Genomic DNA, 14,124 nt, shown 5'->3' on the forward strand with positions numbered 1-14,124 from the left:
AAGAGGAGACGCGTGTTTTTTTAGAATTATGCACGGAAAAACAAATATTATCAATAATGGATGGAAAAAGACATAAACATGTTGAAATTTTCCGGCTACTTGTTTCAGAAATGGAACAAAAAGGTTACAATAAAACTGCAGAGCAGATAAGCTAAAATTAAAAAATGTAAAACTTGCATACTTTAAATGCTAAAGAGATGATAATGTTAGTGGAGCTGCAACTAAACGTTGTCCATAAATCATGCGTATGCCATTGTAACATAATAAAAAAAGAGTGGGCGCTTTCTAGTCTCTCTACGTCCCTGCGCAGAAATCGTCCGAAATCCTCTTTCTGAATTTTACGGCCTAAACGTAGCACGGAAAACGTGAAGTGTCGAGAGGGGAGTGAAGAGAAGGGTATCCATAGAGATAACATCGCTTGCTCCATGTCTATCACCGCGATGCTTTCTCTCTCGAACTGAAGGCCTAAACAATTAAAGGACAATCACGTTAAAAGAGAAAGAGAGAAAGAGTGAGAGAGAGAGAGAGTTGCGTCAAGATTTAAAAAAATTAAAAAAGCTAATTTTTTCAAAAGCATAATTTGAAGACATTTAAATAATAAAGAATTATGTAAAAATAAAAAGATGGTATATTTATTCGTGGAAAGACATTTATTTCTTCTTCATCATATGATGCGATGTTAATTACAATTATTTTTTAAGTACTGCGTAAAATGAATGTTTCTTTATTAAAGAACCAAATTCTCTCTGTTACTATTAAACATCTTTTTTAAGTAAAAATATGATTGTGCAAAATATGGGCATAAACGTATTGATATGTATTAATATCAATGTTAATGTAAATAATTCAGACTATAATAAATAAAAAATTACGCGAAAGTAGACGTAATTAATCATTTGTGCACATTCTCGACCCCTGTTCTGGATGCAACATATGCGATACGCGTCAGATTTTATTTGCAGCAAAATGGATGTTAGCACGGACAACAACCTACATCCATTTCTCGAGAGATGGATGTGGGTTATTGTCCGTGCTAACATCCACACTGTTTTTAACGGCGGGTTGCAAAATGGATGTGACACGTAGTTCCCATTCTGACCAGAATAGATGTGTGTCACTAGTGTACGGGAGTTTCGAAACGTTATAGGAAAAAGGCCGCAGTGGCCGCTCTCAGGTTCCTCTCTGATATCGTACCTGATCACCCGACTGACGACGTTGGCACGAACGCCCGACAATTTACTTCACTTCCGACACTCCACGAAACTTTCGAAACACTCGTTCGCATTAAAAACTCGTACGGGACGAAGATGCCCGTTGAAATGCGGCGCGACGCGCCAAGACCTTCCCGCGACCCCCTAACCGACGTAGTGGCGCCAATCACGCCGCTACGCACTCTACGTAGTACGCAGTGCCAGCAGTCGGTCGGTTAGAGAGCACGGCGGAAGGTTGCGATACGTCGCTAGTATAACCTCTTTGCTCGAACCACATTTAGCCGAGACTCAAACCCTAGTCAGCAAAGACTCAAATAATAATATAAAATAATGTAGCTCGACGTTGGTGCGTGACTTTTCCGCGGAATCCTTATCGGAAATGTTCTCGCTCGCGAGAGTCCGAAATAGCAGAGCGGAAGGAAGAAACGCCGTTTCCGGTACCACTACGTTCCCCATGCCGGACCGCGCCGATCGCGGTGCCGCTGGGTGCCGCGCGGTCCCGTCGTAGTTCGGATTCCCCGTGTCTGCGCCACTGTTCCCGACAGCTCCGAGAGTCCACGTAAACAGCGCGCCTACGCGAGCCGCGCGCGATCGGCGTACGTCCTCGCGCGAGGACTCTGATTCTGCTCGGCCGCTTATCGCGCGCTTATCGTCATCGACCGACCGACCGATCGACCGCAACTTCCGCGTCAGGATGTTCAAGAAATTTAAGGACAAGCTCGCGGAGGAGATGAAGCAGTCGCCCGCGAGGCTGCAGGCGAGCGTGCAACAACTGGCACAGGTCGCACGCACACTCTGTCTCTCGCTCTCTTCCTCGCGCGTTCGAACGCGAGCGATTCCGCGTAGGTGACAGTCTCGAAGTCTACATCTTCTTTTGTTGTTTCTTGCAGGCGGTGGTGTCGCCAGCCCTGTCCAACAGCTCCATTCAGGAAGTGTCAGCATCGAATGACAATTTCAGTCTGACGGAGGATGGAGACGGTAAGCATACTCGATCGCACGCTTGGCGAGTTTGGCTCCACAGGACGTCGAGAGCCGGGAAAGTCGGGACGTATGGGATGAGTCGCCAGGAGACTAGTGACATTCTGACTCTGGAGAGACACGAGATTAAGGATCTCGGAGAGGTCATGTACATAAACGTTCTGTTCTGGCGACGCATCCTGTATGCTTTGTAAATAATACTGTGCATAATGCAGCATTATCCTGCTATATATATATATGTTCTGTGCAAAATATTTTTCTGACCATATGAAATCTGTGTTTAACAGAAACGCCGAAGAACACTCCAGCGAAGCATAGTTTTCAAAGCGTTGACCTGATGTCGCCGTCGCTGAACCGCGTCGAGATCTCGAGAAGATCTTCAGTGAGCAGCGTCACCAGCGACGCGTCCTCGTTGTTTCCGATATACGAGAGTCCTCCGAATCTATATCATCTACAGGTTTGGCATCTTCTTCATTAAATGACCAATAATCTTGTTAACTCTTTGACGACTTTAACGACATTGACGGTCTTGCAGTCGGACATGGATCAGTCGGCTAGCGAAGTGGACGATAACATCAGTCCACATCTCGACAAAGTTACGAAGGATCAGTTGTACTCTGCCTATCGCAAGGTGCAAGCCAAGTATGACAAGTATCGTGGCAGATACATGGATCTGGCCACGCACTATCGCATATTGGACAGAGAGAAGAGCAAGCTGGAGGCTGTATTGGTGGAGACGCAGGACAAGGTTCTAAGAAGAATAACCGACCTAAAGGAGCAATGTCAATTAGAGCAGCAAGCGAAAGCGCATTTGGAGGACGTGTTGAGGAACGATATAGAGGAGAAGGATCACATTATAAGTACGTTAAATACAAAGATAAGATTGCTGCAAGTGAGCGGACCAACGTTAGAAAATTCAGTATCGGAAGACACTCAACGGAAGGAGAGTGAATCTAAAGTGAACCTAATCGATTTGACGAACGAATCGTCGAATGACGAATTTAACGCATTAGCGACAGAAAATACTCAGTTAAAGGATAAGTTGAAAAAACTGGAAAGCCTCGTTCTAAAGTACAAGGAGTCCTTGAAGCGTAACAAGGAGAATTTTACGGAGGTGATGAAGGAGAAGACTACTCTGGAGAACGATTACGAGGCACTAAAGAATTCTACTGCTGAGAGGATAAGCGCGACGGAGGGTGAATTGAGTGCGGCGCGTATCGAGATTGAAAAGCTGACCGAACAAATAGACACTTTGCACAAACGCGAGGAGGAATCGGCGATTTCGTTAGCCGAGAATAAACTTTCCGTGCACCGGGAACTCGAAGGGAAAGAGGAACAGATCAAGCAACTGCGAATCGACCTGAAACACGCGATAGAAGATAAAGAGAGTTTGAACGAGGCAGTGGCGAGGTACAAGACCGAATTGAGCGAACTCAAATCCCTGCGTGCTGATTCGGGTACAGCTGTGGATAAAGGCGTGACAGCTCACGACACATCGAAAGACAAGATTGAAGCAACGAAAGCTACACAACAAGTGAGGACAAAACATCGCGAGGAAGTCGATCGCAGTGAAGAGGCGAGAACAGAGGACGAGAATATGTTAGACCAACTAACGCTTCGTTTGAAGGATAAGGAAGTCGAGTTGCAGGAACTGCAGCATAAATTGGACGAAATGGAGAAACAAAATGTGGAATATAGACACGACAGGGAAACGTTGCAGAGCGAACTACTTGCTTGCAAAGTCACACATTCGGATCTGAAAAAGGAGTACGACGCACACAGAATTATCGCGGAGGAAAAACGGAAAGACGCCGACTCGTCGATTGAGAAGCTCCAGGCGACCGTACAAAGCGTCGACAAGGAATTGGAGAACATGAGAAACGCATTGATCGACAGGGATCAGGTGTGCGAGAATTATAATAAAAAGGTGCAGCAGTACACATCCATGCTCGAAAAAGCCAGGCATAAATTGACCGAGCAGGAGGCAGAGATCAAATTTCTAAATGATAAATTGGGTGAACTTTCTGGGACGCGAGAAGAATTGGAGACTAAAAAGACCGAATTAAGCGCAGTACAAAGAGAGTTCGAGCTTTGCAAATCTACGATCGACGACCTTAAAAATAAGATCCAGGCAGACAGTTCGGTTATAAGTTTATTGAAGAAAGAAAGGAGCGATTTGATGAATCGTCTTATTTATTATAACGATTGTACACGGCGTTTAAAGCAGGACTGTACAGACGTGAAGAGTGTCATTGCAGAGGAGTTCTCAAATCAGAAAGCCAAAATGTCAGACGTAAACGCGACTCTTGCCGTATCTTTAGCAAAGCTCGAAAAAGAGAACGCGACACTCAAGTCCGAAGTGGATGGATTGCATTCGAGGATAAAGGATTTAGAGCAGCTTACGCTCAAAGAGGCGGAATCGCAATCGGAATTGGCGCAAGTTGCGAGTCACAAATCCGCATTAGAAGCGCAATTGAGAGAGAGTAACGAACGATTGAAAGAGATGATGCTGAAGAGTAACCAATACGACGAGCTCAATACGACGAATAACAAATTGATAGCTGAGATCGATAATCTCAATTTTAAAATTCACGATTTGGAAGCGGCGGCGCATAATTTAACCCAGTCGCAACAGGAGGTCAAGGCTCTGCGAGAACGGCTGAGGACGTTAGAGAATCTCGAGTCCGCAAATCACGCGTTGTCCGTCGAGATCGATGACTTAAGGGAGAAACACGCGCAGGCCAGTCATGCCTTTAAGGAGATAGAAAAATTGAGCATGCAGTTACGCGAGGCAAACACAGTCATTGACTCGCTAAAATCAGTGAGCAGCAATCGGGATGAGCTGCGAGAAGAACTGCACGCCTTGAGATCAGAAATTGCTCGCTTAAAGAGCAATCTGACTGAAAAGGAGAACGAGATAAAGACTCGCGATGAGAAGCTGGCGAGCGAGGAGGAACATGTCGCGCATTTAAAATCTACATGCGACAGTCATATACAGACAATCGAGGAACACGTGAGGAAGTATTTAAATCTGGAGGCGGAGTATCAAGCGACGAGGGAGAATCACGCGAAGGAAACGGCGGAATTGATGGAGAATAACAAAGTGTTGCAGGAAACGGTGAATGTAAAGCTCGTGCAATTGAAGAAGATGAAGACTATCAAAGAGCGGCAAAGCAAAACGATCGAGGAAACGAAAGCCGAGCTTGACGAAGCGAAGGCTCGGCAGGCGGAATTGTCCGGCATGCTGGAGACCTCCGAGAAGCAGATAGAATCGTTGAAATCGGAAAATTCTCAGCTCGCGACGATCACCTTGGAGAACAAAGATCTAAAGGACAAGCATAACGATCTCTTGAGCCGTAACCAGAAGCTTTGCGAAAACAACGAGACTCTAAAGCAGAAAGTCGCAGAGTACGAGAAGGATACCGAAGAATTCCGAATAGCAGTCAAGGGTTACGTGGAATCGTACAACTCTGAAGTGAACAGTCAGACTGTTAAATGCGTAAACCACGAAATGCTAAAGTTGAACGTGCAGTTCGATAATTTAATGAAACTTAAAGACGGACAATTGAATTCATTAAATGAGAGATTGGCATTGAGCCAAAAAGAATTGCAAGAAATTAAAAAGAAGCTCGATGAGCGGGATACCGAGTTGAATGCAGTTGTGACGAACGGCAACGTTGTGAAGGGGGAGAACGAGCGACTTTGCGCGGAGTTAAAATCGCTGAGGGAAGCAGTCGAAAGTATTCAAGATGAGAATGCGAAGCTGAAATTGGAGCTCGGCAATTTAATCCAAAAGAATTCGGATGTAAAAGCGATACGTTCGGAGAACGACGCGCTGATTGCCGAACGGAAAGCTTTAAGTGATAGAATTGCCGAGTTGGAAAGTGTAAATTCCCGTAGCACAGAGTTGCAAATGCATGTAAATAATTTACAGTCTAAGGTATCTAGTTTAGAAGCCCTACGAGTGGAAAACGGTAGGCTGCAGTCGGAGATCGACACTTTGCAGTCCGCGAAGAGTTCGTCAACGGAGTTGGGCGCCTTGAAAGATTTACTGACCACGAAGGACGCGGAGATAAGATTATTGGAGGACAAAATATCCAACATGTCGCAAGAGATTGGGAATTTAAGACGATTCTCGCACGAAATCGACGAAAGGAAGAAGGGCGCGGACACGCTAAGAAATTCGCTCGCACTATCGGAAGAAAAGATCGCTAGCCTGCAGTCGGAGATCAATTCACTCGTTCAGACGAACGATGAATTGCGAAAGGAACTGGAAACCGTCCGCAACAACGCGAAGGGTCGGGTTGACAGCGACAAGTTGCGCGAGGAGAATAAGAGATTAGAGGCACAGCTCGACGAGACTTTGATTACATTCCAAGCGAAGGAAACGCAGATGCAACTGGCGAACAACGAACTGAGGTCGCAAACCAATCAATTGAGAGATCAGCTGAAGACCAGCGAGGAGGAACAAGGAATGAGGCTGAAGCAGCTGGTCAAAGAATTCCAAGCTCAATTGCACGACAAGGAAGAAGAACTCCAAGCCGCGTTGGAGAAACGTTTTGGTAAGACATTTTATGTGAAAAGAAAAAAAAATATTTTTTTTTTATATGTAATAAGACAAAAGAAAATTTTGAAAAACGTTCCAATGTATAACCAGTATCTAATCTTTAGATCGCCAACACAATTACGAGTCAAATATTGTGCAGCAGTACAAGGAACAACTGAAAGATTGTCAAATAGAACTGTCAGAGAAGTCCGAGCAGCTCGAAAGTCTCGTTCTTGAGAAAAGAGACGAGGTAGCGGAGAAAGGAAAGGATATCGATCGCTTAGTGGAAACAATCGCGCAGATTAAAAAAGAACACGAAGATGACGTAAAAGAGTTGGAAAAAAAGTGGAAGACCGTAGTACAGCAAAAAATCGACAATCTGCAAGCTAAGCACGAGGAGGAATTGAATGAGCTGACAAAAGAGTGGCAGAACGAAAGAAAGGTAAGTTTCTATAATCTGATAAAAGTAGAATTTAATTTAGCACTATAGATTCTTTTAAATTTATTAGTTTACACATATATATTTTTAAATGTGCATGTTATGTCTTTTTTAAATTTAATTTAATTTTTTAATTTGCGTTTATGTATTTCGCATTATTTTCAGCCTGATGCACAAACTGATGCAGCTTCCAAGGTACAGCTTTATTTCATTTCTTTTTCTTTAACGCTTAGAGACGTTACGCTTTTCCTCTATGTGCCTGCTTTTATACATGTAGCAGTTGCTTAGCATTAGAATTGCCGATGGCCGAGAATATATTTAACTCTGTTAATTTTTTTTCATTTTTTTTAAATATCGCAGTATAGAATATATATTAAAAATATGAATATAATACAAATAAAAATATCAAAATTTTTTAACAATAAAAAAACAATAATAGGAAATTACTAAATCGGCGATTCTAGTAAGATACCATTGGCGACATTCTAATGTTAATGAGATAATTGAGCTCCGAGTAAACTGAAATCTCATACAGGAATTAGAGAGCACTTCACGCGTGGCGATGGCCGCGATACAAACGAGCACAGGCTCGATTCACACTCTACAGCAGACTTTGGCGTCTCAGAGGCGAGAACTCTCCGAACTCAGAAAGTTGGTGAACTTGCGACACGACACGTTGGAAGATTCGACGGAGATCGAATATCTCAGAAACATTCTATTCGAATACATGATGGGAAGAGAGACGATGGTACTCGCCAGAGTGATCGCCGCCGTTGTCAAATTCGATCAAGAACAGACCACGAAAATACTTAAGAAGGAGGAAGACAAGCTAACTCTGGTAAGCAGAGATGTGCAAAGCTCTTTTTACATAAGGTATGTAGTACATGCGTATCTAATGTTCACACTATGGATCTCTTTTCAGCTTGGCTCGCTTGGTCTCTCGTAGTCTGAAATGTACAACTTTTCTGTATAGAAGAATTCTATAGGCAATTTTATGCGTTTCTCTGCCAGACTACCTTACGTTTCTAGGCCGCTCGCGTCCGAGCTTGTATATCTTCGGTTACATATATAATGAAGAATCCAAGAATTTGTACAAATTAGCTAAAATATGTAATATTTGCAGATTTTTATAAATATTAATTTAACAGAATGTTATGGTATGTGATAAGGATTATAATATAGAAATATATATATATATATATATAATGTATAATAGATAATGTATAAAATGTATTCTTACCTGTGATCTTTGTCGCGTAAAAGATAACCACGTATGATGAACACGTGTTGGAAATATGTATCTTTGACGATAAACGCTTTTTGCATGACAACGTTTCGCGAGTACAACAATTAGTCTAAGGACTAATGTGCATATATATAATTGTAATTAATAATATATATTGCTAACGAATATACTGTTTCGAATAGTTTATTATAGATATCGCATTACCAATCAGTGTCACTGATAACATTAGAAATATATATGTATATACATAGTATTATACATAGTATTATACATTAATGATTTTCAATCACAAAGTACTTCATCACACGACATTCCATTCCATTTTTTAGGCCCATGAAGTCATTCAACCATGCAATTAATTATAATTATAATTCTTGCATTTATTTTAACATATCTTTTTGTTTATTCAAAATAAAAAGATATGCTTCGAATAGAAAACTGCGAGATGCATCAAACGTCATTAAAATTTTGATTGATGAACGATCTTGGATAGTACAAGTAAAAAAAATGTTTGCTTTACTTAAGATTCTAAGTGTAAAGGAATCTATTTCATACCTTCCAAGTTTCGTAGATGCAAGTCGAAATAATCCTTCCTCTGGGAGATCGGCACGTGTTTCTGTCTCAGTAGAGTCTCTTCGTTTCCGTGAACGGTAAATATACTTTTCCCTTCCGTCCCCAGGAGAGATCTCAGAGCTTTATTTCTGATTAACAGTTTATCGTAAAACTCTTGTCCCCCCTTGATATATTCAGGCCCTAAACGGCACAGAGCCTCATCGTTCTCCATGTCAAGCCGATGGCTCCGATAGTCCTTCATTCCGAACCACAGTGTCGCGCCGAATACGGGGAAGACTACGTAAAACGTACGCCGCATCATCGCATTGCCCTCGCGCAGTCTAAATCTATATGATACAAAGCTGTAGAGTGTTAATAGAGTCGCAATGATCACGGCCAGTCCGAGGGAATTGAAGTATGGCTCCTCCGCCTGGATTCGCAGGAGCTCGCGCGCAATCGCGAACTTTTGCGCGCTCTCCGAGAGTCTCATCGCCCGCAGGAAAGCCTGTGCGTCCTGCCGCGTCCAGTCTACCGACTCCTCCTTGATCTGCAGATTCTCGCGCAGCTCCTCCGTCGTGCTGATGAAGTTGGCGGGAATCCCCAGTATCGCGCCGTACTTGGCGCTAAGAGTGCCGGCGTGAAACAAATCGAAGCCGAACACGCTGAAGGGTTTTACAGCATCCCTAACGTCGACGGGCAGCTTCAAGTCGTCCATCACCCTCTGGATTCTTTGTTCGATTTTAGAGCCCAACGGCGTCTCTTTGCCCAACCTGCGCATAGAAAAGGAGAATTAGAAAAGGAGGATTATCAAATCACACGCTTGGATCTTTCTACTCACTGGTACGTGGCCATCACGTATCTATATTTCTTCAGGAAAACAGTGTGTGGCATGAGGACTGTGTAATACCCGATGACAGTCGCAGTCACGCCGAGAATCACGTTCCTGTACTTGAATGAAAATACATTCATGCTTACACTGCTTATTCTGAAAATAAAGATACGTACTTTATATCCAGATCGCTTCCCTCGGATGGCGACATCGATCAACCTTGATTAACTCAACTGGCGATTAACAACCGGCAAAGTTGCTTACAGCGAAAACTTCGATTATATTACACGTGCCTTCGATTTAATCTAAATTGATCCATTCACGTTTATGAAATATCAAATATTATTCGATAAGTTAATCAAAGTTTGTCAAAGTCACTTTAATATGTAAAAAAAGCTCCAAGAAATTTCTTATACTTCTCTCTCCCTTGCTTTCTCTATTTGTGAAACATAACCTAAAACAACATAACCTGTCACGCAACGTTGTTTGCATTGCATGTGACCAGTGACCACCAGTGACATCGGTATTTAAACATGGCGGAGACAGGGGAGAAGCCGAAGGATTTCTTTCTTCAGTTAGAACGCGCATTTCCAATAATTAAAGGACAGGTGCGTGTGTTGTACATTGAATATTATAATTTTGCTTTTACAAATTGCTATGACAGTCAGGTATCTTTTACGATATCGATGACAAAATTACCGAATAAAGTCCTAACCTCAATGTGAGCGCGGAGTATATGTCACCAAACAGCAATGTTTTTTAAATATTTAAAAAACGTTATAACAAAGAATATATTTTTTAAAAAAATATTTAAAAAATTGCTGATTAGGGCAGGTTAAGTATTATGGAATTGTTTGGATTGAGTTTCGATTTATTTGACTAATAAATGTACAAAAGTTTCAATTTCAATGCAATTTCAATAAATTTTAATATGTTGCATCTTACAAGAGGTTTTCTTTGTTTTGTTGTTTTATATGAATTCATGGCTTTGGAAATTGCTAATATATTTAACTCGAAGTATTCAAATGTTTTTGATATTAAGTTTTCAATTACTTGGATAATTCAAACACTTAGATTTTTCATCAAATAATTTCGATTAAATTGGATATTATGTTATTTGGAGATTTTTTATAGCTCTTGTATATACTTGTGAACTACATACATGTTGTGTTTTTAATTAGAAAAATTACAATAGTTAGAAAAATATATATATTTGTGTATAATGTTATTTTCATTATAATAAATCTTTCAATGATCTTTTTTCTAGTTTCGAAGCCAAGATACGCATAACGATGTCTCGATTCAAGAGGAATGCACAGAGGAGGAATTTGCGAATTTGGTAGAGATTGTACAATTCATTGGGTCGTCGCACTACATCATAGAGATTGTGATCCATAATATAGAACAATACATACGTTGCCATGTGACACCAGCATTCTGGGAGAAGTTTGAGTATACTCAAGATGGTCAACGGGGCTTTGAACTATTCAAGTCTGCCGTCGATGGTCTGTACGCCAGTCTCACTGAGTGTCTACCGACGCTAAAAAAGTTAGAATATTTGAGACAGAACAGAGGCAAAGATTTGCAGTCTCTACGCCCAATCAGAGATAATATAGATATAGAGGCACGCTTTAAGCTCATTGTGAGAGCGACGTTGTTGAGTCAACTACCTCTGCGCCACGAATGTATCGTAGAACATTTCTATAAAATCGCGTTTAATGTATTTTGCAATTCGGACAACTTATCTCAAGGTAAATTGTGCAAACATTCACTTTATTTGTATTGTATTCGTGATTTGCCTGAAACATGTGAAATATTATAGAAACATATATTTCAAAGCAGAATCAATGGGCGAGATTCAGTGTACAGGATGTGACCAGGAAATGAAGAACTGTAGGTGCCAGATGATCGTTTACATGTTTCACGAAACGAACAGAAAATTAATCGAGCTGGAGTTATTGGAGAGACTTGTCGGGAACGTACTCACGTCGCTAATCCACATTCGTATCGAGAGTCATGTAATTCAAACGTGCGACAAGACGTTTGACGTGTCACAACTGAGCTTGTTAGAAAATGTATAAACTCTTTCATCATATAACACACAGTATATAATTGTAATAATATACGCGTTATTTGTTATTATTTGATTTTTTTTTAGTGGCTCGAGACCGTTGTCATGAATTGGCTGATAAGAGTTTATTCTGGTGGGTTCTCGAAAACCGTGGCGCTTAGCGACGAAATTCGCGATGCCATAAACAAGTTTAAACATAAATTATCTCATTTTCTGTACGAAACGTACACTAACATAAGAATCGATCATCTCTTTAACATAATAATAGGTACGAGTTTCGTTTATCTACAAAAATTTATTACATTTATTTGCAATTTGTACAATGATGTATATTTTTCTCTAGAATATCCCGAGTCGCAGCCCGCGGTGGATGATCTTCGAGTTTGCTTAGATCGAACTGATAAGCGGAAAGTTTTGGTCAAGAATTTGCAGGAAGCAATCAAAACGAGGCTCCTGCACGCCGGTGTCAACACGCCTGACATAGTGACCGCTTATATCGCCGCGATCAAAGCTCTCAAACATCTTGACCCGACTGGAGTTCTTCTAGAGGCTGTAACTGAACCCATTAAGTAAGTTCTCTTGTTTTTTCGTATTGTATTAAAATTATCTATAACATGAATTTAATATTAAATGCTAGAAAGTTCAGTTTGTTATCAAAGTTATCCAATTTGTCTAGATGCTACTTGAGAAGCAGGGAGGACACTGTACGTTCCGTCGTTAATAGCCTGCTCGATGATTCACCCAGCGAGTTGGCCGATGAATTGGTGAAGGGTGAATGCTTGCAGCTGGACGATGGTTCGGCAGACGAGGAGAATGAAGATTGGGAGAAATGGATGCCGGATCCGGTTGACGCTGATCCCGGTAAGTCGCACAATTTTCTTTTACAGTTTGCTTCGAACGCGGAAAAATCTGTGCTGAGATTTAATCTTTCAAATTAAAGTTTGAGTCAAAATTAAATCATAAGAAATAGTTTAAATATTTATATGTTTACTGAAATATTTAAGATATTTTTATAATAAACTTATTTTCAATGAGGATTCATTTTTTTCAGCTAAGTCAACGCAGCGTAAAGTATCCGATATAATCTCTACATTGGTGAACGTTTACGGTAGCCAGGACTTATTCGTCAACGAATATCGCACGTTGCTGGCAGACAGACTTCTCTCGCAACTCAACTATCACACTGAACGCGAGATACGTCACTTGGAGTTATTGAAGAGACGATTTGGAGAGAATCAGCTACATTATTGCGAAGTCATGTTGAAGGATGTTTACGATTCGAAAAGAATAGACGGTAACATCCACTCTGACACCAGCTACAACTTACAACGGGAACTCTTTCCTACTTCTGCGCTCATACTGTCGGCGCAGTTCTGGCCGCCGTTCAAGGAAGACTGGAAATTGAAGCTGCCGAGCATCGTGCAGAATCAATTGAACAAATATGTGAAGGCGTTCGAGGCCTTAAAGGGAAATAGAACACTTTGCTGGAAGCCTCACTTGGGAAACGTGAGCCTGGAAATCGAATTGAAGGACAGAAAGTTGGATATAAATGTCACGCCGGTACACGCGACGATCATCTTGCACTTCCAGGATAAAAGTAAGAACATGTCAATTATTTGTTGAATAGTACGTAAATGGATAAGTAAGACGGTCACTCTTAAATTAAATTTGTTTTGTAGACGAGTGGACTTTGCAAGATCTAGCGGAGGTGATGCACGCACCGGCGACTGTTTTGCGACGTAAGATGGCATTCTGGGTGTCGCAAGGTCTTCTGAAGGAAACTTCTAGCGATGTGTTCGTTTTGCAAGAGGAAAGTATATCCAAGAATCGTTTATCAACTGATATTGTCGAGGAGGAAGAAGCTGAGAGCGCGATGGCCTCGGCCAGTGATCAGCGAGAGGAAGAGTTGCAAGTGTTCTGGTCGTATATTGTTGGAATGTTAACGAATCTAGATTCGTTGCCGATAGAAAGGATTCATCAGATGTTGAAAATGTTCGCATCGCAAGGACCGGGCGCTGTGGAATGCGGTTTACCGGAACTGAGGCAATTTCTAGACAAGAAAGTCAGGGAACATCAATTGTTGCTTTCCGGTAGTTACTATCGGTTACCAAAATCGTAAAAAAGGGGAATTTTTTATTCTACTTCTTGTATTTATTGTAAAAATAAGAAAATTTATAATATGTTAAGTGATATTTTTTATATATCAAAAAATGTCTTTTACAAGAGAAATAAAGTTAAAAATATTTCGACAT

The 14,124-nt window shown here is 41.3% G+C and overlaps 3 protein-coding genes across 7 annotated transcripts; 2 read left to right on the forward strand and 1 right to left on the reverse strand.

The window, feature by feature from the left end:
* Nucleotides 1–1,543: 1,543 nt before the first annotated feature.
* Nucleotides 1,544–8,585, forward strand: LOC105198108 (golgin subfamily A member 4). 2 transcript variants are annotated; one of them, XM_011164759.3, is made up of 8 exons: nucleotides 1,545–1,992; nucleotides 2,102–2,189; nucleotides 2,477–2,646; nucleotides 2,725–6,751; nucleotides 6,861–7,177; nucleotides 7,340–7,369; nucleotides 7,710–8,012; nucleotides 8,097–8,585. In XM_011164759.3, the coding sequence occupies exons 1-8, from the start codon at nucleotides 1,906–1,908 to the stop codon at nucleotides 8,118–8,120; spliced, it is 5,046 nt and encodes a 1,681-aa protein (XP_011163061.2). In that variant the 5' UTR covers nucleotides 1,545–1,905; the 3' UTR covers nucleotides 8,121–8,585. The 2 variants fall into 2 exon arrangements, with proteins under 2 accessions (XP_025996747.2, XP_011163061.2); XM_026140962.2 differs by lacking the exon at nucleotides 7,340–7,369 and having other exon boundaries at nucleotides 1,544–1,992; nucleotides 8,097–8,260.
* A 2-nt stretch (nucleotides 8,586–8,587) lies between these two features.
* On the reverse strand, nucleotides 8,588–10,316 carry LOC105198097 (transmembrane protein 177). Of its 2 annotated transcripts, none has more exons than XM_011164747.3 (3): nucleotides 10,218–10,316; nucleotides 9,811–9,957; nucleotides 8,588–9,742 (listed from the first exon to the last, which is right to left on the reverse strand). In XM_011164747.3, the coding sequence occupies exons 2-3, from the start codon at nucleotides 9,939–9,941 to the stop codon at nucleotides 8,965–8,967; spliced, it is 909 nt and encodes a 302-aa protein (XP_011163049.2). In that variant the 5' UTR covers nucleotides 9,942–9,957; nucleotides 10,218–10,316; the 3' UTR covers nucleotides 8,588–8,964. The 2 variants fall into 2 exon arrangements, with proteins under 2 accessions (XP_011163049.2, XP_039311795.1); XM_039455861.1 differs by lacking the exon at nucleotides 10,218–10,316 and adding an exon at nucleotides 9,978–10,207 and having other exon boundaries at nucleotides 9,811–9,920.
* LOC105198085 (anaphase-promoting complex subunit 2) lies at nucleotides 10,313–14,123 on the forward strand. 3 transcript variants are annotated; one of them, XM_011164734.3, is made up of 8 exons: nucleotides 10,313–10,409; nucleotides 11,069–11,552; nucleotides 11,641–11,876; nucleotides 11,960–12,140; nucleotides 12,216–12,441; nucleotides 12,549–12,733; nucleotides 12,924–13,469; nucleotides 13,552–14,123. In XM_011164734.3, the coding sequence occupies exons 1-8, from the start codon at nucleotides 10,335–10,337 to the stop codon at nucleotides 13,989–13,991; spliced, it is 2,373 nt and encodes a 790-aa protein (XP_011163036.2). In that variant the 5' UTR covers nucleotides 10,313–10,334; the 3' UTR covers nucleotides 13,992–14,123. The 3 variants fall into 3 exon arrangements, with proteins under 3 accessions (XP_011163036.2, XP_011163041.2, XP_025996748.1); XM_011164739.3 differs by having other exon boundaries at nucleotides 11,644–11,876; XM_026140963.2 differs by lacking the exon at nucleotides 10,313–10,409 and having other exon boundaries at nucleotides 11,423–11,552; nucleotides 11,624–11,876.
* The last annotated feature ends 1 nt before the right edge of the window (nucleotide 14,124 follows it).

Source organism: Solenopsis invicta, chromosome 12, assembly GCF_016802725.1.
Source record: "Solenopsis invicta isolate M01_SB chromosome 12, UNIL_Sinv_3.0, whole genome shotgun sequence".
Taxonomy (NCBI): domain Eukaryota; kingdom Metazoa; phylum Arthropoda; class Insecta; order Hymenoptera; family Formicidae; genus Solenopsis; species Solenopsis invicta.